At 40.2% G+C, this 27,644-nt stretch overlaps 1 protein-coding gene across 1 annotated transcript; it reads right to left on the bottom strand.

Annotated features, from left to right (window-relative positions):
- Positions 1-1,177: 1,177 nt before the first annotated feature.
- Positions 1,178-25,412, bottom strand: VPS39 (VPS39 subunit of HOPS complex). Its single transcript, XM_053980814.1, has 25 exons — positions 25,314-25,412; positions 23,483-23,548; positions 22,168-22,232; positions 21,360-21,402; positions 20,304-20,398; positions 18,978-19,076; positions 18,182-18,274; positions 16,575-16,758; positions 15,937-16,057; positions 15,468-15,588; positions 14,567-14,696; positions 13,245-13,387; positions 12,244-12,387; positions 11,531-11,672; positions 11,186-11,272; positions 9,576-9,649; positions 8,903-9,001; positions 8,529-8,646; positions 7,926-8,054; positions 7,355-7,457; positions 6,364-6,409; positions 5,863-6,012; positions 5,572-5,706; positions 4,922-5,013; positions 1,178-3,617 (listed from the first exon to the last, which is right to left on the bottom strand). Exons 1-25 carry the CDS (start codon positions 25,384-25,386, stop codon positions 3,542-3,544), a joined length of 2,628 nt encoding a protein of 875 aa, XP_053836789.1. The 5' UTR covers positions 25,387-25,412; the 3' UTR covers positions 1,178-3,541.
- Positions 25,413-27,644: the final 2,232 nt, after the last annotated feature.

The raw sequence follows: 27,644 nt of genomic DNA, 5'->3' as shown, positions 1-27,644 counted from the left end.
TACAGGAAAATTAAGGTGACTTCACAGTACAGTAGCATGGAGAAATCACACTTATTCTAGTTTATTACAGGCAGTGGATAAACCCTCTACTTTGTCTTGAGTGCCCAGTTGCACATACATTCAGCTTACCTGCCTTCTGATGCTCTACTCTTCCAATGAAATCTCACTCAGCACAGGGATCTCATGTTTACAGAATTTTTCTCAAATCTCTCAAGAAAAATGGAAAGCTCTTTAGAATATATGCGTAAGAATTGTTTCATAGTCAACAACAGATCACCCATTAGCAGTGTCTGTGTGCAGTTTTAGCCATCCACAGACACTGTTGTCAGCAAACTTAATATCCAAAGAGAAACTACTTGATTTTGTTATTTCCCATCAAACTAAGAAAACAAGCAAGCACAATGGCATCAAAAGATGAGGCAAAGAAGGCCTCCCACCTCGTAATTTTACTTCTGCCTGGATTAACATGCCCACAGGGGTAGAGGTAGATGTATACCTGCATTGCAGTCTTGGGGTTTTTTGTCAGAAAGCATTAAATTGCATAATCACAAACTATATTATATATTATTTTAAATGTGTGTACATATCACAAGGGACCCCTTTTTGTCCCATTAGCAACACTAAGAGATGAGATGAAGTATATAATTAGAAGAGATGAAAATTTGAAAGGATGCAAGCAAGGATAGGATTTGTGTTTGTTGTTTTAGTTTTCTCCAGAAACACCAATATACTTGGTTGTTCAATTTATTCATCAATGACTTGGATGAAGGAGCAGATGCCTCCTCAGCAAGTTCAATGATGACGCAAAGCTGGGAGGAGTGGCTGATACCCCAGAGGGCTGTGCAGCCCTTGAGAAGGACCTCAACACGCTGGAGAGGTGGGCAGGGAAGAACTGTCTGAAATCCAGCCGTGGGTCCTCCCAACCTGACCCATCCTGTGCTTCTGTGAACATGGAGACAGGAGACTTCCTCTGTGCTGGTGCTTCCCATGGCTATAGAATGAGAAAACTGAGGCTCTATATTCTACTTCCAACACCAGACTACTCTATGACCTACAGCCCAAGCAAGTGCAAACCTGTGAATCTAAACATTTCCTGATTTGGTCACCCAGCGCTCCACATCCCTCCCCAGCACAAAATAGCCTATCACCACTAAAAAAAAAAAAAAATTGTCAGTAATTCTAATGTTCTCTAGTAAGTACATATTTAATGGTATAATGGTGTAAGACTTGCAAAAACATTATTTCAAAGAGGTAATACAAAAGTGGTTTTAGTAGGATTTTGAGAACATACATAAACATGTATAAACTTGTAGATTTCAAAACCTACATTGAGAATGGCCACATTGGATTTACACATACTAAAGCAAGGGGAATACTGAGATACTGCATTGGGTCTGACTTCCAGGAGAAAGTGAGGTCTAATATACAAATAAAAAATAAAATCTACATCAGCCCAGAGAAGTTTAACTGCACAATGACTGAAACACACACTGGTTCACAATATTTATTACAACCTATTGCTTTAGACAAACCTGCTGTATGGTTAAGTAAACCCAAAGCACATTGTATGAACCAGCAAAAAAAAAGAGTACAGCACAAACCACATAAAAGGTATGCAGTGGAGATGAACAGAGGCATAACTTTAGTTGTAAGTAAGAGCACAATGAAGATCCTGGTAACAGATAATAAAGTCAAATAAAAATTATACTACCAGCACTAAACGTAAGATAAGTAAAAATCAGAGTAGCATTGTTATATCTGTATACAAAGAATGCAGGGTCTTTTCAAATACCCTCTCTTCATTCGCTATGACCTGTAAACACAACTCTCCCAAACCATCTTCCCTCCGTACCTGAACTAGTATATAAAGATCTATACAGAATGTGCAAATCTAGTGTAAGTATTTTTAGGCTCTCTTCTTCAAACAGAAGAAATACAAGTTTAAGAACATTAACACCACAGATTCCCTCTATCCAGCCTCTGCAGAAAGTATTCAGTAGCAATACTGCCCAAGACATCCAAGCAAAACACTGGACTAAGAAATCCAGAAGAATGCACGAACAATAAATACAAACACATATGAACAAGGGAGAAACAGTTATCAAGGGAAACTATTAACATTGGCAAATGAAAGTGAATTAGGACTCTTTTCAGCCTACAGCAGATCTGTTCCTAAAAAACACTCACATGATTTAAGTAAACCTATGATGTTAACTGAGGTTCAACTACACTTTAGGCAGACAAGATTTATTCATCAGCTTGTTCTTTAAGATGTGATTATCTGGTAGTTACATGTCATGGTCCACACCACTTAATAATGACATATTTGTAAGTATTGCTAGACCAGGATGCTGGGAGTCAAACAGCCACTCTGTAGGGTTATTTGCTACTGCTTGCCTTTTCATTACCACTCCACAGATTCTTTCTGCAACAAACATTTTGTCCCTCATACCAATCTGCTACTGATTAATGTTTCTGAAAAAATAAGTTAGACAAAAATATTACAGTCCAGAGTATGGTACCATTTAGTTCTTGTGTTAACAATTCTGGACCAACAGTAATTTAAGAACAGTACCAGCCTGAACAGAATGCAGTTCTAGAGCATTTAAAATACACAGATGTTGAAACAGTCTGGCTTTTACTTCAGTGTTAAAGTGAACCAGAGACTAAAGAATTTATATACAAATGTCTCAAGCATAGTCCAGAAGCTCAAGCAGTAACTAGAGTTCACTCCTTCCAGAAATTGCTTTACAGGGTGTTCTTTGCTTTTTCCTTCGAGTGCAGATGTGAACTTCTTCAAACAGTCTCTGAGCTTCCACTCACACTAAGAGTGAACACAGTCAGTGCAAACAACACACAAGTTAATTCAATTTATAGCTCTCAAACTAAAACAAAAAGGAAAAAAAGGCTTCTTAGTGGTATCTATCATTTGTCTGAATATCTCCTGTGAAACAACTTACCAGAAGGTCAGGCAAAACCACTGAATATAAATAGAGAGTCCTTTGGCCAGCACTTAAACCATTTCTGTTGCTGAGATAAAAGTTACACTTCCTAAGTCTAGAAACAGACACAGCAGCCTCCTCTATGACAAACACCTGGTGATCTCCATGCAATGCTGATATGGCTGCAAAGACTTTCAGGGAATTTTCTTTTTTTTAATAAATACTTACATACAAGGCCAAATCACAACATTGCCACCCTAGGAAAGTACATTTTATTGTAAAACTTGATTTGTGGTGAACGTCCAAAAGTTGTCTAACGGTTCATTTGCAAGGCTGGAGTGTGTTACAAAACTCGCTACAAAAATCAGTTTCTATTCTTCATCTGAGGACTGAGAGGTTCAGTGTAGTTGTCAGCATTGTAACAACATGGTTAAAGTCATTTTCTAGTAAATCAATATTGCTGGGTAGGTACAGTCAAATGATTTCTACCCAGTGTAAGAGAACCTAGCAACAAGCCTCAAAAATCTCAGACACATCAACTTCTTTAGTCATCAGTACTGAATTTCGTATGAGTGCTGGGAATATTGACCGTGACAAGGTCAGGTGTCCAGCGTGTTGACTTCTTTGGAGCAGAAATAATGCACAACTATTGCATTAGGGTATCGAGCAAATGCACTGTAAAGAGAACAAAACACAAACATCAGCTGCCGAGACAAACAGTTCTCAATATTCGAACAAGAGCATCCAAGGTGGGCAGAATCAGAGAGAGACACATGATAGTGACACTTTTTTAAACTATAGCCTGAACATATTAAAGAGAAAACAGAAAATATAATTCTATGGATATTCTAAGAGGTTTGCTTAGAGGTTTTTAAAATCTATTTTCATTTCATTTTAAAATCTATTTTAAAATCTATTTTCATTTCTGCAGGCACACTCTACTTAGAAGTCACAAGTTAAAGACTGGGGGACATGCTTGCCCTTCAAAATCTTGCTAAACTTAACAGCACTAGAAAAATTCTATACAACCAAAACAATATTGCATATGCAAATTCCAATTCTGATGCTACATGCTGCATGTTAAGAGCAAAAAATTTAAGATGCGTAGCAATATTTAGACTGATGTTTATCAAAATGTTTTGGGTAAAGAACCTTTCCCTATCACTGTCAATGCTACGGATATCTCAGAAGGGCTCCCATCAAGGAGAAAATAATGACTGAGTCATGTAGCATTTCCCTCCAGTTGAAAGAAAAAAAAAAAAAAAAAGTGCAAATAAAATTTGCATTCTATATTAACCCAAATTTAGCTACTAGGAATGAGAGAAGAAAAATTCACAGATTCATAGAATATTCTGAGTTGGAAGGGACCCACAAGGATAAGAGTCCAACTCTTAAGTAAATGGCCAGTACAGTGATTGAACTCACAACCCTGGTATTATCAGCACCATGCCCTAAGCAACTGAGCTCCTCTCAGGGTCACTGGCATCCAAATCATCAAGCAAATTAGTTCTACTTTTAAACATCCTATTGCATGTAAGCTACAAAACATAATCAGTCAGGGAGCCATAAAGCCATCAGATATAGAAAACTACACATGCATCTCAGCTTAAAATCCTTTATATCATCCTCCTCAATTCTAGTTAAGAAGTAGGTTCTTAGAAAGGCAGTGTTCTTACAAAGTTTTCAAAATTCAGTTTCATGCCTTCTAGAGTTATGAAGTAAGAACTCTTGGGAGTTTCTGAAAGGGTTTTATACTCCTTTGTTAAAAGGAGGATTAAACTCTTGCAGCAAATTCACTGACCAAAGCTTTAAAGTATTCCTAACCATCCAGCTAATTAATGTGAACTGTATTTCAAACACCCTTCAAACAGCTCCCTCATACTGCTGTTCTCTCTGGCTATACATACATTCAGTTTTCCAGCATTTTTAGTTTAAGTGTACCAGATTAATATTTGATTCAGTTTACCCAGCTCTCTCACCTGTTACCTATCTTCTTTTTACAAACAGTGCACACCTTCTCCTCTGTAATTATGCACTTTACTTGCTGATGCAAGATCCGCTCCTCCTGGACCTAAAGATGGAGAAAAAACCCAAGTTTCTCAAAAAGCAATGCCATACCTAGGTCTGATGAAACTGCAAACCATCACAACGTTTAACTGTCAGTGGCTGTACCTACATTATCAAGCTGTGCAGCACAGAAGAAGCTGCTCTGTGGAGCAGAGCAGGTGGTACTGAACATCCAAAACCCACACTGTATGAATCACAGGGTTTTGCTTTCACCTTGGTCCACAGCCTAAGGCATTCAACCACTAAAGGCGTGTTAAGGTGAACAATTGAACTGCTTCCCCTGGTTCACTTCATTTGAAAGAAATCCAGTCCAAGCTGTTTGAGATGATTCTGCAGTGCACACCACAGCACAGTGAGCAAAGATAAACAACTCATCCAAACTAAAATGAATGTACACACCATCTCCTGCAAAAAGGATGTTCAAGCTACATGGTTCCCATTTAATTTCAGGTGCATTGCAGCACCATCTAGAGGACACCCATCCCTATAAGAAACACTAAATTGCAATATTGAATGTATTGTAAAACATTATTTCAATAAGTAACAGGTGGTGGATGCTTACCCTCAGAAACTCTGCATGGAGAAGGTTCTTGAGCACTTGATTAAATCTTTTCTTCTGAGCATTTTCTTCAAGTACTTTCTCTAAGAAGATGCGAATCTCACTAATCTGTGTATTTGCTGGGAGTAGGTTTATTGCCTGGAACAAAGTTAGAAAAAGTTAAAAAGGAATAGAGACTAAAATAGAATAGAAATTGACACACTTAGATTGACACATTCAATTCACTTGCCTACTCCAGTCCTTCTGGAGTCTCCTGCCAACAGCACAGACTGAGTACTTACAGGTCTGACTTACCTTAGTGGTATCCAGTTTGCTGTGGTGCAGTTCCAAAACCTGCAGAGCAGCCTGCAGATTGGCTTGAGGCTCCAGCACCTCCATCTTGATGGGTCCCAGGCAATGAACACTGGGTGGGGAGAGATACATCCGCAGCAGGGACAGATACACCTGTAGCACACACAAGGGAAGTTCTAAAACTGCTGCATGTACCCACAGCTGACAGTGCTGATAAAACCCAGCAATGGTACTAAGTTATACCCATGCCCTCCAAAATTCTGCACTGCTCATTTAAACAGCTCTTAATGTAGACTCAAATCCCATTGGTTTACATTGGATACAGTAACATTCTCAACAAAAGACACCCACAATCACCTAGGAATTCCTAAATTCCAATAGATTATACATAGGTTCCCGTATACTAGACAAACCCTGAGAAAGTCTATACAGAGCAAGAATTTTCAAGTCTTGAACAAGGTATGAATAGTGTTCTACTTCCTTACTGAACCAAAAGCTACTTACATCTTTATTGCCATCTTTGTTTCTGTCATAATGTTTATGGCAGTAGCTAGAAGAATCAACAGAGAAGAATTAAGACAAATACAGAAACAGTTACAGGACACAAAGAATCAGTTTACAGAAATTAACATTTAATTACTACTGAAGTCATCCAAGTTAAGTGACTGTACATCTAATTCAGATCAATTCATCAAACTGCACAGCAGGATTACACCATTTATTCTGCATCACAATGCCAAGAGAAGCAAAGTTTTGTGCAAGTCTCCAACTTCCAATCAACTTAAAAAGTCTTAACACAGAAGCCAAATTGAATTTAGCTGTGTAAGAAAAAGGGGGGAAAAAGATATCCCCAGTCATATCAACACATCACAGTGTAAAAACCTATGTGTATGTATATCTAATTAGTGTATCTGAATCACTAAAATAAGCTGTTCATTAGTGTACACTGCATAGCAGGGATGAATCCCTTCTAAGAAGCATTTGCTGAAAATAGCTTTTAAAGCAACTATGTTGAATAGGTCCCAGTGTTCAGATACACCTGCCAGTGCTGCGTAATTCTATTTTTACCTGAGTACTTCTGATTCACTCAGGAGGTTCCCTGGCACAAATCATATAGAAAGATGCTGTATCTTCACTAACGAGGATTCTTTTTAATGTGGGCTAGTGAAAATCTCTCCAAACAGAAAGAAAGCAAAACAAGACCCAAGATCACAGACTAAGGAGAGGTCATTGATGATGGTCATACTGCTCTGAAGCACAACAACAGAAGAGCATGAAAAGGCAAACCTCAAGGGGACAGCAGCAGTGTCTGTAATAAACAGACACCCAGAAGAGCTTCAAGGTCAATAAAATGTGAAAACACAGAAGATCCTGAAGACTTACAATGTTCATGCTCCACATATAGCAACATTTCACTACACATCCTATCCACACAGCAGTCAGCAAAATAAGTCTTGCAAAAATGCGAAAAAATATAAAATAAAGAAATCCTTACTTTTCAGCCATGTTGGTGTCCTTCAAAATATGAACATAAATAAAGAGAGCTTGCTCATGTTTCCCCATTCGACCCAAGAGCAGAGCACGTTCTTCTAGGAGACCTAGAGATAGCATGAAGGATTAAAACAACAGCCACACAGAGAATGACAAAATTAATGACCAGACTAATAGAAGGAAGTATTAATCTGTGCTCAGGCTACACTACAAGTTACACTGACACTGTAAGTCTACATTTCACACTAGTCTCAGAAACCTTTTATGAATTCTTAAGTCACCTTAAGAAACAATAACCTTCAGCTCTGTTGAGCAATTCAGGCTCATCACAAAGTTAGGCTAAATAGCTGGGAGATGCCACAAGGTCTTAGGTCAACAGTTACAGGAATACTGCAGAAACTGGTAAACCCAATTGTGCCAGCAAAAACAGAGTTAGTATACACACCAGTGGCCTACAACTACAGATAAAGCCATCTTCTCTATTTCCAGCTACCATGATTCTATGATAAGTGAGGAAGTTTTGCTGTACAATGCAATAAGCTAGGGTTTAGTTAACCTATAGAAACAGAACTCACCATCAAAGGGGAAGTCACTAATAAGTCGACTAGGCTCATACCAGCTAGACTTCTCCAGAAAAAGAAGCAGCTTTTTCCGGTAATCCCCCAGGTCTCCTCCTTCCTCCCCAGCAGGCACTGGAGCTCTATCTATATGAAAGAAAACATCATTAGCTTAATTATTACAACTGTCTCACTACACTAGTCTGTACTAGAAGATAAACAAATCATTATGAAGAGGAACTAAATGGTGATAGAACTGTTTCATGGGTTGGGGCTGTCATGTGCCTGCCAAACTAACTTCAGCTCCTAAAAACACATCACATGGCTGGTTAAAGCAATGCTCAAGTTATTCAAAACCCTTCCCTACCCTTAACATGCAGGAGTCAGGGAGCAGTAGCTGCCATTTGACTTAATTATGAACAAAGTGTTGCTTGGTCCCTTGAAAGATTTCTTGAGAGGCAATAAACTAGACTGTCCTACAAACCCACAAGTTTCCAGTTCCCTCCATCACTTAGGTATCTTATGCGGGATCTTAACAGGGAAGGATTACAACATGGAATACGAAGGCTCCCCTGTGCTCTCCCATACCCCAGTCCTCCTATCAGAAATGGCTAGACATACCTGCAGGGAAAGAACTGAGATATTCTTTCATTAAGCCCTGCACTTTCTCACAGTACAGCTGGATCAGACAGTTGTGGAAGTCTGCACCAGTTTCTTCCCAGACATGAATGATGTGTTCCTGTAAATACATGTTAAGGGTCAGCTGTAGACAATTCCACTGGGAAGTAATTCTTTATAAGGAGCAGTTCCATGCTTGCCTTTACCAAGCTTGACTTCAGGATTTAGTGTATTTTAATTACGTTTTCTTTGCACAACTTACAGCACTGCTAACATTCTGTGAGACAGATCAGGCTCCAACTCCTGGAGAACTAAGATCTTACAGGTAACATTTTGTACTTGAAGGTAAAATGCACTAGTAAAGATTGAGTTCTTACCAGGTAAGGAATAGTCAAGCTTTTAAAATTTTCTATCAAGAAACTGAGCACTTTGTCTCGTGGCAAAGCTTCCACTTCAGGGAGGTCTTCTGTAAATATCTGTTAAATAAAATTTTATTCGGATTGGTGATTTTCCTTTTTTAAGTGCCACAGCATATTTTTCTCTGAGGCACTAAAGCCCAGCATATAATCGTGTGTCCAAAGAGTAAGCACATGAAGTATAATAAAAAAAAATCTGAGCAGCTTATTCAGGCACTGGGAAGTTATTTCACCTCTGAAAAGACTAATAAACATCCCCACTTCTGCCCTTGTGAACATTCTTCTCTTACAAAGCTCAACACATCCCAAATACAGGGAGTCAACTTTATAGGCAAATCAACACTTGACATTTAAATACTCAATTAGGCTCTTGTGCAAAAGTGTGGCATCAATAACATGAAATGTTCTATCAAAGGTTCCTAGCTATTTATTATAAAGTCTTCCAAGAATGGAAAAGCATAAGAAAAAGTGTAAGATTGACCTGCTTTATCTACTGTTAACATGAGTACTGAACCCAGAAAATACAAATTATATATTTAATTTGGTTTAGCATTAATGAGCTTCTTACAATGAGTTATCCCAATTCCATATACTGCACTAAGAATGTCAACAACATTCTTTCAACCACACTAACCTTCAGTCCATCTTCAGGAAAATCTCTCAGCACCCAGACAGAGTAGGAAAATACCAAGTGCAAGTTCTCTGTGCCTGGAATACAAAAAGCAGCAGTGCTCAATGTTAAAATCCTAAATATTTATCTATTCACAACACAAGCAGATGCTTTCAGAGCCAGCAAACCTTAATTTACTTGAGGAATCCAGTTGTTGCTCAAGTCAAGAAAATCACTCATTCCAAAGCTACAATTTCATTGCTTCACAAACATGATTTTAAACAGAAACAAAAATTAACTCAAATACTAAGTGTCACCAAATGCAAAGAATTCAGCCCAAAACCAAGACTGCCTTAATCACATTCCAAAAGTCTTCCCTTTCAACTTGCTTTAATTAGGGTAGAGAGGCAGTGACTTTTTCACTTGTGTAACTTCCTTCAGTCGATTTCCAACCTGTCAGTCCAATGACTTCTACAGCAAATGGTCAAAGGGTTTATAACAAGTAGTAAAGCATCTCAGTACTGAAGTAACTGGCATAGAAACTACAGGACAGGTAACAGCTTCTCAGCTTTTAGCAAAATGTAGGACTTGCCCCTTTAAAAGAATACTATAGTTTGGACACTTTGGTTCACAATACTAATAAAACATGTTAGGAAAACATGACTTTCCCCTCACCCTCCTGCTCAGAATCATTGAGGCATTCACTGCCCTAACAACATAACACAACTATACAGGAAACAGAAACTTAAAGCAACCCTATAAAAAGGCAGTAATTGTTTGCTTTTCTGCATCCCAAAATATTTAAAACAAGCAGCATCTTCATATTAGCAGAACTTAAAAAATAAATACTAAAAGGAAACCACCACACTGCACCACAAAACAGAACAATTGGCTCCCTCAGCATATAACAAAACATTCATCTGCATGGGGACTCCCACAGGCCACAAGCAGGGAATTTCTACACTTCCTCAGCAACAAATCCTTAATTTAAACATGAGCTATAATAGGAAAAGGTTCTGCATAATACTATTTTAAAAGATGAAAGAATAATGCAACATAGAAAACTATCTCCCACCCCAGTAAATATATAATTCTCCTGCACACTATAAAGAATATTGTTGATGGCAAATCACACAATTAATATTTGCTTTGATGCAATAAACCAGTGCTTACCCTATTGACACAAGGCAAGTATTAAGTATTACCCATCAGTAATACATACCTGATGACTTAAAACACCAGACTACAAGCCTGGAGGAATTTGTAATTACTTGAGAACTACCTAAGAATATTGCATTAAATGCCCAGAAATTGATAGAAAAGAATAGACTAAAGTAGACTTTCTACTTCACTCTTCATCACTGGAAGAAAATTCAAATTACTATGACCCATTTTCTCCCAGTGGATATTTTAATCAGAAATAAGCAATGTTTTCCAATAAGATATTTAAATTTCAATGAAACTTGAATGCCTTGAGCTAATACTTGAAGGTTGCATTATGCAAGAAACCAAACAAGATAACAAGGATACCCTTTCAGCTTGATAGCCTCCAGAAAGCTGCCAAACAGCAGAATAACCACTAAGCCAAACAAGAATAAAAACCTCACAGAAATACTGCTCTTCTTCATACTCACCCAAATGCTGCAAATATTGCACTGTCCTCTCATGGCCCTTCAAAGGCGAGTTGGCTTTCTTTGACTGATCCACCAGTACCTGTAACGCTTTCAAAAGAAAAGAATTCCTTTGTAAATGCTAGTTCCAACGTGAACCCCAAGAAAGTGCATTTTCCCTGCTATGCTACTGAAGACAAAACAAAGTTTTGTTTTGAAAATACAGACCAAATTGTAACAGGAACAAAGATTTAATCACAAGACAGCAATTAAACAACCTCTTCAGAATACTGCCTGCCCACTGAAGTCAAAACACAATACAAAGAACAAATGCTTCTACTCCTTCTCCTCTCCCAACCTCATCATTACCTTTCTCATGGAGACCTTTTTTCTCATACAGTATTATCAGCTCACTATACTTGTGTGCCTTCTTTAGTACATGCTCACTCTCCTCAATATGGCAGTGATTGTTCTCCAGACGTAGCAGCGGTGCCACCAGTGCTACATTTGTCTGCAAGCAAAAAGGGAGCACTTAAACTTCACTGGAAGTGCACCTTCTAAGTGTACAGTACAAAACACAAGCTGGACGTGGGGGCAGGGGAAGAAGGAAGCCTCACAGCATAAGAAAGATAAGAAATGACAGTTTAATATCTTACAGTAAGGTCCATGTTAATTTTCATAATTTTGAGGACAAGAAGAAAACAACACATCAAAGCTACTCCTCTTCAACAACAGAGGTCAGGCTTTGAAAAACATCAAAACACCCAAGACCATACTTTCCTGTGTTTAATAATATATGGCAATAAAAGCATTCATTAGACCTTCAAAATACACAGCCACAGACACTTTCTTTTGACAGAGGCAGCGACCAGGAACAGACACATCTGCCTCATTCCCTGAAACTGCTTCCTGACCAGTGAGGAAACAGGTAACACTCAGATTTTACACATTATTTTTAGATCAAAGACAGACAGTTGTGTGAGCATTTCTGAAGTAGCTCCTTATCCTCCTTCTTAAATGTTTCAGTCTGAAATTCCAACAGAGCTTGCATGGCAAAGCCTTTAGGTCAGACAGAAACTCACGTGCAGGTAACACTTTAATAGGGTGGTATCAATGATTTGTAGCAGCTTCTTTTTGGATTTGATGGTGGGTGTTCCTTCCATGAGGGGTGAGGTACTGGACTGATGATCAGAATCATTTAGCTTCTTCACTAGCTGACTCCTTTTCTGCAGGACATCAAATGAAATTTTAGCAGGAAAAGGTCATGGATTTCTACATCTCACTTCAGCATATATAACCCACCAACTACAAAGACTAAGTTAAACCAATTTAATTACATGTTTTAATCAACCGTTTCCCAAAAAATTTTATTGTCACTAACTACTCAACACAAATTTTACAACCATATTCAGGTGTAAATATTTGTTTTGCACATTTATAGTTTTGCAAAATGTCCAGAGTCTTGAGAAAATTGTCAGAAGGAAATTCTGTTAACCTGAACAGACATTTTAGAGAAGTCAGGAAACATTTGGAAAACAATTTAGATTTCACACTACTAGGCATAAAACCAGTCCTCCTTCAGGCACAAGCTTCCTTTTACTCTACTAAGAATGGCAACCAAACAATTCAGGTTTCAGTTACAACAAAATAAAGAGGGCAGGAACTTACAAGGCCCATTAATTCCCATTCCACCTTTTACTGCATGCCTTCAACCTACCTCCTGGACAGAGTGCCCTTAATAATAATCATTGAACAAAAAAAAAAAAAAAAAAAAAAAAGAAGTGCTCAAGTTCTCTTCAGAAGGATTCTAGAAATAAAATACTGGATTTGTAGTCAGATCCACTTCATGAGGAAATTTTGTCCAATCACACGTGATGTTTTCCACGTATCTGTGGGGTATCTCATGTGTTCCACTTCCCCTGCTCACTCAGGAGCTGCTGCCTTATTTTCCAGCCATGAAGACAGCCCATTGAGGCTAGCAGGACAGAGCTGCACTAGGTGTACTGCTTCCAGCACATCAAAGTTAACAAAGCATGCTAGAACTGAATAAGCCTGCTCTAAAATCAGGTAGAGAAGCACTCACTTGAGTTAGGTAGTCTATCAGAGCTAAATGTGCCTTCTCCAGCTCTGCCCCAGAGAGCCCTGGCAGGGGGTTGGGATACTGTAGCTGTTTCCTGTAATCTGTGGGCAGGAGGTCAGGATACAGACCCATCACATGAGTGGGATCTATGCAAAAAATAACTGGTATTAGTAACCATTCATATTTTTGCAAACTTAGAGCAAGCTTATCTTTCTAACAGAGCAGTCTGCAGTCTACTTGTACATCCACAAAGTTCTAGAGCCTAAATAAAATTTGCTCATTACAGAAAAGAAGCCAAAACAACACCAAAGAAGCAAGAGCAAAACGTGTTTTAGAGTCCAAGCACAGGAACTTCCAAGCTGTGCACTTGGCACACTTGGAGAACAAGCCATAATTACAACCTTACTGCTCTTTTTGCAGATTCCTAGCATTAACCTCTCTGACAGTAAGACAGGATTTCTAGGAACAAGCAATTTTTAAGAGAAGATTTACTGCACTTTTGAAACAAGAACTAAATAGTACCATCTGTAACTAACACACACCCATTTTCACAGAGTTTAAACAAATTCAAAATTACTATCCACTAATTCAAGCTCAAAATACCTTGAGCTCTCAGCCCTTGTCTTTCACTGTAGTTTTCCAAAGTAAATATTAAGTGTCATGAAAATAAGCTATAGGCTTAAATGCACATGAGAATTCTGTCACCAGTAAAAAGAATCTCAGTCTTAAGCACTATTCTACAGTACAGTTCAGTCTTCAAGCATTCTTCCAATAGCCCTAGCATGACCTAGTATCAGAGACTACTGTTACTTCCAGAAGCACAGGAAAGCTTATTGTTTTCAGTATCTTGGCTAAACCAAGGGTTAAGAGTCCTCATCTGAGTCCAATGATTTTGCAAATCTACAGACGTTCCTTATTTTTCATTCCAAGCTACAAGTAGGCTTTTAGCAGCTGCTGAAACATTCAGCTTCAAAGGGTCTGTGCACACGCTGTGCATGCTTTAAATATCCTAGAATACAAGATATTCTGTAAAAAGGACAAACTCCAGATTTAACTTCATTTACTAAGTGTAGTTTATTAAGTATTTAGTTGTACTTAATTGTGTAGTTAATTAAGTAATTAAGTAATTAATCACCAGCTCCACCAAAAAATAACTAAATAGCTGCCCAGGCTATTTGCTGTTCACAGGGGACTGATCTGCACAAGGTAGCACTGTTTTGAACTAAAGCAAAACAGAAAACAAACAAAAAACCCCATAAAATAGCCAGTGAGCTTGACTTCACTCCTCCTAACTTAAGTGATTCAATGCCAACCCAAGCATTTACCTGTACCAAGCTTGGCAAAAACTTGCATGGACTCATCAAAACGCTTCTGGCAGAAAAGGTTGAAGGCAAAGAGGTTCTTTATGTGGTGAATTTGCTGTCGCTTCTCACTATCTGAATCATCTTTCATTTCCTGCATACAAATTAACAAACATTAAAAACTCTCGTGCCTCCTATAGGAGAGAGAAACACCCTAGAGAATTAACAGGAGCATTATCCTGTTGAGAAAGTAGGAAGAAAAAAGATAATATCTCAAAGTGAACACTGCTGGTGCCTGTCTATGCTTTTTGTGTCACTGAGATAACCTGCAAGGTCATAAAGCTACCTCTGGTTACCTCTATACCTGCTCCATCACAGCAGATGTCTCTTCACTCAATTGCCTTTTCAATTTTTTTTTTTTCAAGTCATCAATTCAAAATGCAATTAAGGGGAGTTTCCAGAAACCAAAAAATCCTAACATGGTAAGAGCAGTATAATTAAATACACTGCATCAGCATCTCTAACAAATTACTGTTTCAGGAGTAATACTTCCCAAAAAAAGGTCGCATGACAAAACTCAGAACTCCAAAATACACTGCTTACAAGCTGCCTGAAGACTCTGAAGCCCAAATGATTTCAAATTCTAAAAGAAGGTAACCAGTTAAACAGCTAAGAGAGCTAATCTTTCATATACAAGATTATTTCTCAAAATCTACACCACAATAGATCAATATGGAATAAAGGCAGCACAAAACTAAAACTTCAGTTAAAAAAGTCTAGAGTTTACCAGTTTGTGCAAAGTGGACAGCTGGGAGGTTATACTGACTGGTTAGTGGACTCACTACAGTTAAGCAGATGGCAAACATGCCTTTGTACACTTTTGCACAATTGCATCCACTGCAAACTCAAGTTTTTGAGTACTTACTGCCAACTGCAAAGCCAACTCAAACTGTTTGTCCTGCAGAAGCTGCTGGATCTGTGTGGCTATGGACACCGGAATGAGCCTCCAAACAAAGTGATTACTTGCCACATAGATAATGTTTGTGCTGTAAACAAGACAAAAAATGTCAATTATTATGTTTCAGTGCTCAGAAAGCAGCAATACCCCATCTTAAAGGAATCCAAATCCAATAATACAAACATGGATCAATCCAAGAGCAACTGGAGCATTATTGCAAAGCAGAAAGAAGACTATCTCCAGTGTCATGAATTCTTAGAGACCCTCAACTCTATCCTTTCCTCCTCAAGGTAGGGCCTCCACCAATCTCCATAAAAACCCAACAGACTGCTTCAGTGCTACATCTTAAGGTGAGAATTAGAAAAGCTGCTCTTCTCCCAGTTTTCCAGCATGCTACATGCAGCCTGACAACAGTGACAGTGAGTTACATCAATACCCTCCAGAGGTGATGAAGCGTGGCCTCTGCAGCTCGATGCTCTGCACCAGCAGCCGGGGTTCAAAAGTGCGGATCTCCACGTACCTCGGCAGAACAGCAATGATGTAGGGAGGCTGGTGCTCTGTTCATGAAACAAGCGAAACATTTAAGTTGATTGTTCTCAAGCATTCCTTAAAACAAGCTGTGACTTAAGGCTTCTCTTCAATTGTTCATCCCCCTGAAATGTGCCCCTTTTACATATTCAAGACAAAACTCAGCGCCTGACACTGACAGCAATTTGCTAACAGACTTCTACCAAGCCTTTTGCTCATCCTTCACCATAAGGAAATTCTGAGGCACCCAGACCTAGAGTGCTTTAACACACTACCTTCCAATTCAGACCTTGTCCCTGTATAAAAAATATGGAATACACCTATTTTATGAGGACAGAGGCCCACAGACCACAAGCAAAGAAGGCTAAGAAGCAAATACAAACACGCAAAACCTTCTCCAGAGTAGCACTTAGAATACTGTAGAAACTGTCACACTCCAAATCCAGCTGGTTTCAAAATGCTGTGAACATAATGATTTTATCACATACACAAGAGTAAAGAAGTAAATTTAAACAAAACAAAAAAAACCAAACTGCTAGTTCTCACCCATGGCTATAGGAATATCTGTCCAGTTCAAGGCACATTTCTGAGTACAGACCCCTTCTTCATTAAGCACAACTGTTAGATCATCTTGGCCAACTGCAACTTTTCCATCTGCTACAGGAGCTACCAATGGTTCCAGCTGCTTCCCTGTGGGAAACAGTTCTTTGATGGATCCTTTTCCATCCACCTAGGATAATAAAGAACATTTTTTAAAAAGTGTTTTGCACAATAATCTTTTCTTCCAAGCTACGTAAGACTAAAGCAAAAACCCCTAGAGGGATTTTGCAGCCCAGGCTAATCACTAACAGGACAAGTGCAAATTTAAAGAGTTTCTGCATATCATAATTCATCCTGCTTATACATCAGTCTGAAATAAAAAATTATTACTTTTATGTCTGAGATGATCATAGTAGCTGAGCACATCATTCACACCAGTTTATCAAATGTATTATAGCACAGCAGCATAATCAGCTAAAGCGTCCAAACCCTTCATTTAGGCCAAAACTTTTAACATTGTTTTATTCTGGCATGAGTGAGTACTGCCACATAAAAAAACCAACTAACTAAAAGCCTAAAAACCTGCCTAGCCATCTTCCCCTGCCCTAACCACCATTATTTTGGCCATATGCTATAGTGGGAACTGAACTCACACAAAAAATTCATGAGCTGCTGTAACAACCAAAACAGAGAATCCTTCTTCAATTTCAGCCACACATTTCTGCTGCTTCCCTTGCATTACAACTCAAGCATTTGATAAATCAACAGCTAGGCACCAGAAAACACTACCATAAAAACATGAGTACTTTCCTGCCTATTTAGTCAAGGACAGGTCAGTCAAGCACCAAAGCCAACCCACAGTAAACACTTGGGACAGTTGGTCTCCACCCTGGTTGCTTGAGCAGCTGCACAGCTACTCCTATCACTAGAATAGCAGGAATCAACAGCTAGGAGAGCATTGCAGAAAGGCACCCCTTATTTTGTGAGCAGCATCAGTTTCAATTGATTGTAAAAATTATGTGTGGTTTTCCTTTTGACTACATGTGTGGTGCACCCCATCTTCATCTTCTTTTCCTATTATATCTGCAGAAGCCAATTGTAAAGGCAGAAAAAAGAATAAACTATAGCTGCAAATGAAGTCTACGTGGAAACTGTAATATTAAATTACCAGTAAGTTCAGAGGCTTTCAAACAATTACAGTTCGGCTAGAGAATGAAAAATGAAAGAATGGGTAAGCTTCACTGTATGTCAGATGAGTTATTCTTGGTCTCTTTGTCCTTTTAGAGCTAATCTCATTTCTTAATGCATTAAATAAAATGCAAACTGAGCTTAACACAGACTGGTGCCAAAACAAAATGTATCTTCTCCAATTCCTTTTTTCTGCAAGAGCTGCAAACACTGGTCTAAACAGTGACAAACAGAAGATCACTTCCTGACAAATATCCATTTAAAAGGACAGGCTTAAACTGCCCTTTCCAAAGCCACAAATAGCAGAAGTACCAGATGCTGTACTTCATAAATCTGTTAGCTAAATTCCTGAGCACAGGAGCAGCCTCCATAGTCTCTGCTGTCACCCAAATCTTTTAAAACACTATTACACAGCCCCATCTCACCCGGATCAAGTAATAGTCCCTCTTGAAGCCTACACAGATGGAGTTTTCACACCAGGCCATGGACTTGGGTACATCAGGTACACTGAAGTCTCCCTGAGGAAAACAGGTTAAACTGGTTGTTATGAATGAAAAGCAAAAGTCAAATCTGGCAACAGAGTATAACAGGTTGCTCCCTTGTCAACACCATATTCCCCACCACCTGTGCCCAGCATCTACTGCTCAAGGAACGGCAGTATTCAGCAAAAAGGCTAGACTCATGTACAGTAATGAGGTGTGCCCTGAGCTAGCTGAGAATTTTCTAGTAGAAAATTTTCTAGTAGAGCATTGTAGCTGAAAAAGCCTCTACCCATCTCAATTAGGTTTTTTTCTCATTCCAGTACTCACAACTGCAGCTCTCTACACTTGTCAGAAACTATCTTCTCAATTAGTGACATGCTTGAAAAACTTAAGAGTAGAAGTGCACCCACTTCCATAATGTTTTTGCAAGGTATGCATGCTCATGCATTTCACTGACTTAAAAGTCAAGTACTTAAAAGTGTACTACAACCAGAACATTAAAATACAGGACAAAGCCCTTACTTTAACTTATGAAACTGTACTAAATGCCATTAACTGTGATTTCAAACATGTACTTTCACTTCTCTCTGCTGTTCCATTGTTAAATCTCTGCAGAACCAACCATCAATGTTGTGAAAGTCAGCAGTGCCCCTAAGTAACAGGGACTGCATGGCAAGCAGTGAAGAGTAATGACCCTTCCCTGATGAGACACCCTGGCTACAGAAAGAACACAACTCACCTGGAGTTCATGGAACTCTCTGTCCTTCCAGAAATAAAGCTGGAGCTTCTTACGCACTGCCACACACATCCTCAGCACCTCTTCCCCTGTATCTGATTGCTGTGAAAACAGACAGACCTAACTCAAAGGCACTCACAGAGAACCAAGTAGCGTAAGACAAGGCCAAAAGAAGCCTCTGCTAGAAGCAAAGCAGCCCACTGAAGAGCAGTGTTCATCCATCTTTGTTCATCCATGCCAGAAGAGCACTCCCTAAAAAAGGAAGCATAGGAGGGAGAGGAAGGAGGCGGGGGAGGTAGCAGGATACTTAAAAACTAACTTTGACAGGGATTGTGACATCAAGGAAATCCAAAAAAACTAAGAGAGCACAAAAGGCATACACACACAAAAATAGAAGATAAGTAGAGAGCTATCAGTCCAATCCTGAAACTGGGATAAACAGCTGGAACTCTATGCAGTATAGGAGAGGTGAGGAAATGGAACAACACAAAGAATGTGTTATACTAACAGATAAAACTATTAATAATCTAATACTCTAACCTGTTGGAAAATTTTCTTGACAAGAAATACTAGGAAAGCTAAGTGCCTGGACACACAAGCAACAAGCCACTTTGCCATGACCAGATGTAAAGGTGCCTTGAAAGACATTAGTTTTCATGTCTAGAAAACACCAAGTACTTCCTTGAAAATATTTAACACTAAGCTCCCATGGGGCAAAAAGAAAAAATTATGAAGAGCACTAAACCATCTCTTCTGATTATGAAAAAGGTGTCTGAACAATATGGGCAGGCTGATAGAAATTACTCACTTAATGAACCAGAGCATCTGAACAGAGGACTGCTACACCTTACAGAACCATTTTAGGGCTTGAATCTACCGCTACTACTCTAGGACTCCTTGGGCCAATAAAGAGAAACAAAAATGTAAAAAAAAACAGTGATAGAACTGCTTGCAGAAGGAAACCACAATGAGCTAGTACACTGGCAATGCAAGGAAAGGAAATGGCTTTTATATTAAGGGGACCTTTCAAAAAAAGAATAGTCAAAGTTAGTATAGAACAAAAATGCTTTGAAGTCTTGTATCAAAAGTTCTCTATCAAAAGCTGCAATCATAACAGGAACAGGAAAATACCTTGTAAAGCAGAGGAAGAAAAATAATTTTAAAATGTTGCCTTAAACAAATGCAGTAGGTATTAATTTTAAAAAGTACTAGTACCCAATAAATTTTTATCTAATACAAAATAACAAACCTACTCCATACAGCAATATGAAAAAGGAATCCTTACTACAAACAGTAAGGACATTTGTGCAGCTGTATTCCTTCCCTTACCTGGAGATCACAAGTGAAGAGAGATGCACCTTTTGCCTTTGAAATTGTGGTGATTTGTTGAAATGTCAACAGGTCATGGACGTAAATGTTATTTTCTGTTTTAAACAAAATTCCAATTATTATTTAATATTTAATACATGTAGAGTCACTGCTAATTCAAACAAGTTACTGTATTTTATGTTTATATAAAAAAGAATTTGTGAAACTAAGAGCTGCAAGAAAGGAAAAGAAGCATTTTCCCAAAAGTTGAAAAATGCTAAGGCACATACAAGTACAATAAATGCAGAAAAGAAGACTAACACCAGCACTGGTAAAACTACAGGAAGGTACTGCTAACCAAGCAGGGGAAGGCAGAGTGGAAGGGACAGCAAGCAGGCCAGAACACAGCAAGCTCAAGATGGAAGACTGCATGAACAAAGATAAGTGGCTCCTGAAATTAGTGGAAAATGAACAGCTGAAAATGTAGGGTCCTGTTTTTGTATGCACGAGGATGCAAGCAGCAGAAATAATACTGGAGCTGGAAGGGTTGGGACTTGGAGATCATAAAGAAACAAGTAGTAAGCAAAAAAAGACATTAGAAGATCCTAACTTAAAGAAAGCCAGAGCCAAGCAAACTTAAATCTTCCACAAGACACTAAAAGATCACATCTGCCTAAAGTGAATTTGGTGCAAGACATCAATGGTAAGTTTGCTACATCAAGCAGATTGAGTCAGAAGTTTTAGTGCCTATCACACAGTGCACACACATACACATGCATGCACATATGGGTACGTACAGGGGGCAACACAAACTATATTTTCCACAGCCACTTCAGAGCATGCATGTACTTCATTCCTAATCACAAATCAGCATTAATGCTTTGTTCTCCCAGCTGGCAAAGCTGCTTCTCAATCTATGCTGCTCAATGCTTCCTCTGCAAAATGCAAAGCTAAGCTCTACACAATGACTTCTCAACAACCAGACTACTATGTTGGCGTGCGGGAACGGTGCCACATTCAGACAAATAACTGCATCTAGAAGAACTCATTAAATATAAAACACTTTTCTTCACTTACCTAATAGACTGACCAAAATTTTAAATTGAGAAACAACATGGATCTGAAAAGGAGAATGCTGTTAGTGACTCCATTAATAAACTAAAACTCTCAATAAGGTTTGATTATAGACAGTCTAAGAAAATCCCAAAATAATGAGAACAGCAAGGCAGTTTTCCATGCACAACCTTCCTTCCGCTATTTCAACTCTTTTCAGTTACTGTGAAAAAGGTCTTCAGTGTAACTTTTCACAAGCTGGCACATAGCATTTGCAACCTAAGCTGGTATAAAAAGCTTTGGTATGTTACTAGTGCAAAAATACTTCTAAAGCATACACAGAGTGTTGATTCCTGAAAGAGAATGCAAAATCTTTAAGGTGTTTTCCCTGGAATCAATATAATCATTGAGCACAAATTCTCAAAAAAAAAAAATGGTAGCAAGACTGGCAGCTACTTTATTTCTACATTTCCAGTATGTGGAATTACATTCATATTCCTATAGGATATCATGTGAGAGTCAAATAACACATTACAGTCTGTTGATGCATTACCATCATTTTTACAGATATTCTCAGTCAGAACAACTATTGTTAACAAAAGCCAAAAATAAACCTGCAAGTTCCAATTCTTTGGTTTCTGCTTTAGCAATCAAACCAAGTTTATTCTGTTATGGGAAGAGTGGTGAAAAACATCTTGCTGTTACACCTCTAAGAAAATCTTTAGCTTTGGGAAATGTTTTTGTTAAGCACAGCAGAGATTGCAGATGAACATTTGATATTTCATTTATTGGCCGAAAACTGTCCCCACATCAAGAAGATGGTATTTCCTACCTGTTGAATCTTCTTTGAGAAGTTCTTGTTGGATTTCTCTAGCGTCACTTCAAACCTGTTGCAACCTATCAGAAAGATAGACAAGGATATGTAAACTGAAGTTGCTCGTGACTGTGTGTACCTTACACTAAGTAAATTACAAATAATTATGAAAGCGAACTTGGCCACTTAACATTGGAAGAATGACACTTAAACGTATCTGTGCTAACTTTTACATCACAGCTAAATGCATCAGAGCATCTTCTACACAGTCAGGTGAAAATGTAAATTACACTTCTTGTACCCAGCTGAGGCCCTCAACAGTAGTTACATTTCTGCCTTGCCCAAGTTTTACATTACAAGCATTATATTTAAGTAATTTGAAACCCAGAGATACGAAGATACCCATAAAGATTTTATCCACAGTACTCAAATATCAGTAACTTAAATTGCTAGGGTGCACATCACTGCAAAATAGACAAGGAATAAACACTACACCACAAGGGTTTAAAAGGAGTTTTAGGGAGAAAGACTTACAGACACTTTCTGATGACATAACCTCTCCTGGCATTGATGCAAAAAAGGGGGAGAAATTTACCATGTGAGATAAGACACTAGCAACTCAAGACTAGCATGTTCCAATTGGACAGACAACCTACAAGTTTCAGAAAAATCAAGCTGAATTCAATCTAGAATCCAAGCAGCTACAAATTCATATCTTTCCAAGAGCTGATGAACTTGGAAACTTACATTTGGTGCTTACTTTCCTGTGCCATGCTACAAAATACTACTGCGTTCAAAAACATCAGTTTCTACATAATAGCAGGTAACGTGAAATACAAACATCTTTAGAGAAAATCGATTTTAACTAAACCAAAAATAGAATAGTTCTATTTGTGGCATTCCTAGAACAGACTATGAGCACTTAGGACTGTTAAAGAGGCAGGGAAAGAGTAAATACCTGACAAAACTAGTTAGTATTTAGCCCTCTTCCCCACCCATGATGCTCATGGACTCACTGAATGTATTTGCTGACTCACTAATCCAGTCTGTCATTAAAAGATAACACACATCAAAACTCTGGCTACTTGCACATGGCACTGCTTTTACACGTATTTGTACACTGGATTCACTAAAATTACAGTCACTTACTGTAAATTTAAACAAAGAGAAACCTGAAATAAAACCTACTTTACATACATGAAATTCTATATATTAAAAAAATCAGCAATTAATCACACCTGTGTTAAAGTGTGCAGGAAATGTCCAGCTCTAAAAGTGCAGGAAACAAAAATAACTATCAACTTTTTTTGTGCCATTCTTAAAATCAACTTACCTACATCTTTCTTGATCCTGTAAAGCAGAAGATGCCCTTGTTTCGTACCAACAAGGAGCCATTCCTCTACAAAGACAGGAGAAAAAGAGTCTAATTAGTTCAACAAATACTGCCCTTCACAGCTGTGCTGGTTTTTCCTGGGGTAGAGTTAATTTTCTTCAAAGTGCCTATTATGGGGCTATGTTACATTTATCAGAACACTTGGAAACTTGCTTCAAACACCAAAAAGGACTTTCTGTAGTGACTACACAGGTCTCCTATCACCTCTCCAGTGGGAGTGCACAGAAGTAGCTTTAACTCTCAGGAGAGGATAGCCAAAGAGCAGGCAGTAAAACAGAATAAACAGCCTGGCCATCACATTCCACTAGCTCATACAGAAATAAAGAAGCAAACCATTGCATCTTGTGTGCCATCAAAAGAGGCAATAAACTATTCTTCAGACATTATTATCTCTCAGAGAGGAACTGTGCTACATAAAGGGAAGTACTGTCAGAAAGAAAAACAACGAGTTTACATGGGTTTGATTGTTAGTTTTGTAAGTCAGATTTTTAAAATGTCTCTCTGAAATAGTCAGCTATGTTTGGAAGGAGAGTGGCAGCTTTGCTTACGTAACATTTGGATTGGTTGGACAACCAGGAATCATTCAAGATTTATAAAAGACGGCCTTTATATACAAATTCTATGGCACAGTTTCAGACTCGTCCTCTTTACAGCATTTACACCACACAAAATGCATAAAATATTTAGAGGCTCATGAAATATGACTGAATTTCTTCCTCATTGAATATCATACAGGAAAGCAGCAGACATGAATATCTCCTTCTACATCTAGTACTTCCTCATCACAAAAGGAATTTGCATTTTAATAAAATCTTATTTCCTGCAAGACCTTTCTTCTACTACTTGGTAGAAACATTGTAGAGACAGAGTTACACATCTTCTTTATAAAACCATAGTGCTGTAAGTCTGTATATTTAGGCTTTTTTTTCCCTAGTTTAGTAAAATAAACGCTTTCAAAGAGAGAAAAAGATAAAACCTGCAATGCAGGAATAAACTACCTTTACATCCTCTCCAGCACATCACTCTACCATAAACAATCCATGTATAACAGGAGTATTATCATTCAGGATATAGTTCTTAAAACAATTCATCTGGGTCACAATTCCATAGGGTGTGGAGCTTTTAGAATTGCTGATTTTGCATGATGGTAGTACATCCGATGGCACCTGGTCACAGCTTTGAAAAGCCTTATCAAGCTTAATCATTAGGACAGCTGGTGCAGTCACCTGACCAAAATCTTGAATCTCAAGTATGTCCAAAAATATAACCCACAATTATATATCATTAACACGTGCAAACGTATTCGAAATCTAAGACTTCAACACACCACCAGGCCTCCAAATTAACTTTAAGTCACAACATCGGGAATGCTTTTTTAGCAAGAAAGTAGGCGGTCCAGGGTTGCAGGCACGGGACTCCCGGCAGCCTCCCCCGCAGCCGGGCTGCGGCCGGGCGGGCAGGGCAGGGCAGGGCAGGGCAGGGCAGGGCAGCGCGGCCCGCGACCGCCGGCGCTCCCGGGAGCGGAGCTCGGCACCGCCGGGACCCGGGGAGAGGCTCCCGCGCCCCGGCACGCCCGGCTCGGCCCCGGGGGGCGGCAGGGCTGCGGCCACTCAGGGTGCCGCCGGCCGGGCCGGGGGGCGCTGCCACCCCCGGCCCGCCGCAGGGCAGGGCAGGGCAGGGCAGGGCAGGGCAGGGCGCGGCAGCCGCACGAACGCTGCCCGGGCCGGAGGGGCGGAGCGGCTCGGGCTGCGGCGCGGCCCCTCCGGCTCACCCCAGGCCGCCAGGCAGTCGATCTGCAGCGGCAGCTTCTCCAGGATCGGCACATGCTCGAAGGCGTCGTGCATGGCGGCGGCTCCTCCGGCTCCGGCTGCCGCCGGGGCCAGGCACAGGCGGCACCGGCGGGCTCGGCCCCGACGGAAGCGCCCCCGCGCCCACGGTCCCGCCCCTTCCGGCAGCGCCCGCGCCCGCCCGGCGCCGCTTCCGCACCGCGCCAAGCTCCGCCCGCACCCAGCTCCGCCCCGCCTGCCCCGGCACCGCCCCGCATGTCCTGACACCGCCCCGCCTGTCCCGGCACCGCCCCGCCTGTCCCGGCACCGCCCCGCATGTCCTGACACCGCCCCGCCTGCCCCCGCACCGCCCCCATTGTCCCGACACCGCCCCGCCTGTCCCGGCACCGCCCCGCCTGCCCCGGCACCGCCCCCATTGTCCCGGCACCGCCCCCATTGTCCCGACACCGCCCCGCCCGCCACGCTCAGCCCGCCCCGATTGTTCTTCCGGCGCCCCGCGGACTCCTCAAGGGTGCTGGCACTGTCCGGGGGCGTTCCACCAGGAACGGCGCCCTGTCCCAGCCCCAAAAACGGGGCTCCGCGCCGGCATCAAACAGCCCGTCCCGGGGACTCGGCGCGAACGGGAAACGCGGTTCGGCGCGCCACCGAGGGGACTCTGACATAGCCCTTGTGCATCTTCATACAGCCCGAAAAGGGGACAGGCTGTAGGAAACACTCGTCTTCCCAAAACGTCGCTACAGGAAGTGTCCGGTTGCCATTGGCTACCATAAACCAGAGAAAGTAGCAAAGTCACCCGGGATGCAACGGCAAAAATTGACCTGCATAACCTGCGGCAACCAGAGGAGAACAGCGAAGCAAGTATCTTGCAAGTACATGTCTAATTTTTGAGGTCATAAGTTTTGCTTTAATGAATTTATCCAGTGAAGTTGGCCAGTGAATTTCAGTCTTCAGGAGGAAATCTTTCTTGTTATTTTGCCCCTTCCAGAATCGGCCATGGTTGCATTTATGTTTGTCATGGAGAGATGCAATGTTCACAATCACTGACCTAGAAAGTAAACTAACTAAACCAAACTCAAAAAGCACATCTTTACCAACAGAGACCACTTTTAGAAAACAGGGACTGAGGATGCTCTGTGCTGGCAGATCAAAGCACAGGAATGGGAGAACAAGCATGGCATTCTTGCATCAAACTTCTCTCCTGCTCAGGAATGAACATTTTGTGCTAAAGCACAAAACTGTGCTAAGTCAGATCCCTCCTCACAGATAGCAAAACTGCAAATTTCCAAAGGTGTTATGGCTCAGGCATATAGCTGTCTTTTTAACCAAGGAAAAGGGTTTTTAACAAAAGGAAAAGGGACATGTCACCAATTAGTGAAACAAAATGTTTCAGTAACACTGGGTAATAATGACTTCACATGTTTGTAGTCCAGAGAGCAAAAGATTTGTGAAGCGTTACCCTCTTCAGACTTCACGATGTAGCATACAACATAAAATGCCATATAAAGTGAACATGAGGATAAATAAAGCCCACAAACTCACACCCCTACATCTGCAGAATGAGATAAACATAACCTTCCCTAGGTCTTATGATCCTGACTCAGTCTGTGCCTATCAAGCCTCTTGCATTTCTTTACCAGGGCATGTGATCTCTTACTCAGTCCCTCCTTCAGAGTTCCTAGCAGGGACATCTTGTCACCCTAACAAAAAGCTGGTCATCATCTTCTTCACCATTTTTCCAGATTTGTGCATGGTATGCAGATATATCCTACAATTCCAACAACTATTTCTCACAAATAAACAAACAAATCCATACAGAACTAATCAGGAAAAAGAACCCTAAAATACTCCTGTCAGACATTTTCTTATTACAAATAACTTCTTGAAGAACTCTTGCAGATCTCAGACCTAAGATCTTTTCTCCCTCCACCTCACCTAAAAAAGCCTTTAGAACAGTTTGCATGGTTTGTTTTTGAAAGAAGGGGTACAAATTTGAATTATCTTTGAATGACTACATAATTAAAGGTAACAACCTGCAGGATTTCTGGTGTCAAGTATTCTAGCAAGGTAGCTCACTGAAGCTTTCCCAAGTTTTTCCAAGTCAGGGAGCCAACATGTCTTTAAGAGCAAGATCAGGTTTCCGAAGAGGCAAAGATCCCCAAGGACAGCCAACATACCTGACCAAACATGATACTGAGGGAGAGGCCACGTGGCTGCAGCCTGCAAACACACCCTTTGCTCCTCAGCCACATCTCATCCACTGCCATTTCTCCTGCAGTGACAGTGCCATAGCCCACACACTGCTGTGGGAGCTGGGC

The sequence above is a fragment of the Vidua macroura genome, chromosome 6, assembly GCF_024509145.1.
Source record: "Vidua macroura isolate BioBank_ID:100142 chromosome 6, ASM2450914v1, whole genome shotgun sequence".
In the NCBI taxonomy this organism is placed as follows: Eukaryota; Metazoa; Chordata; class Aves; order Passeriformes; family Viduidae; genus Vidua; species Vidua macroura.
This window is presented reverse-complemented; position numbering and strand designations above follow the sequence as displayed.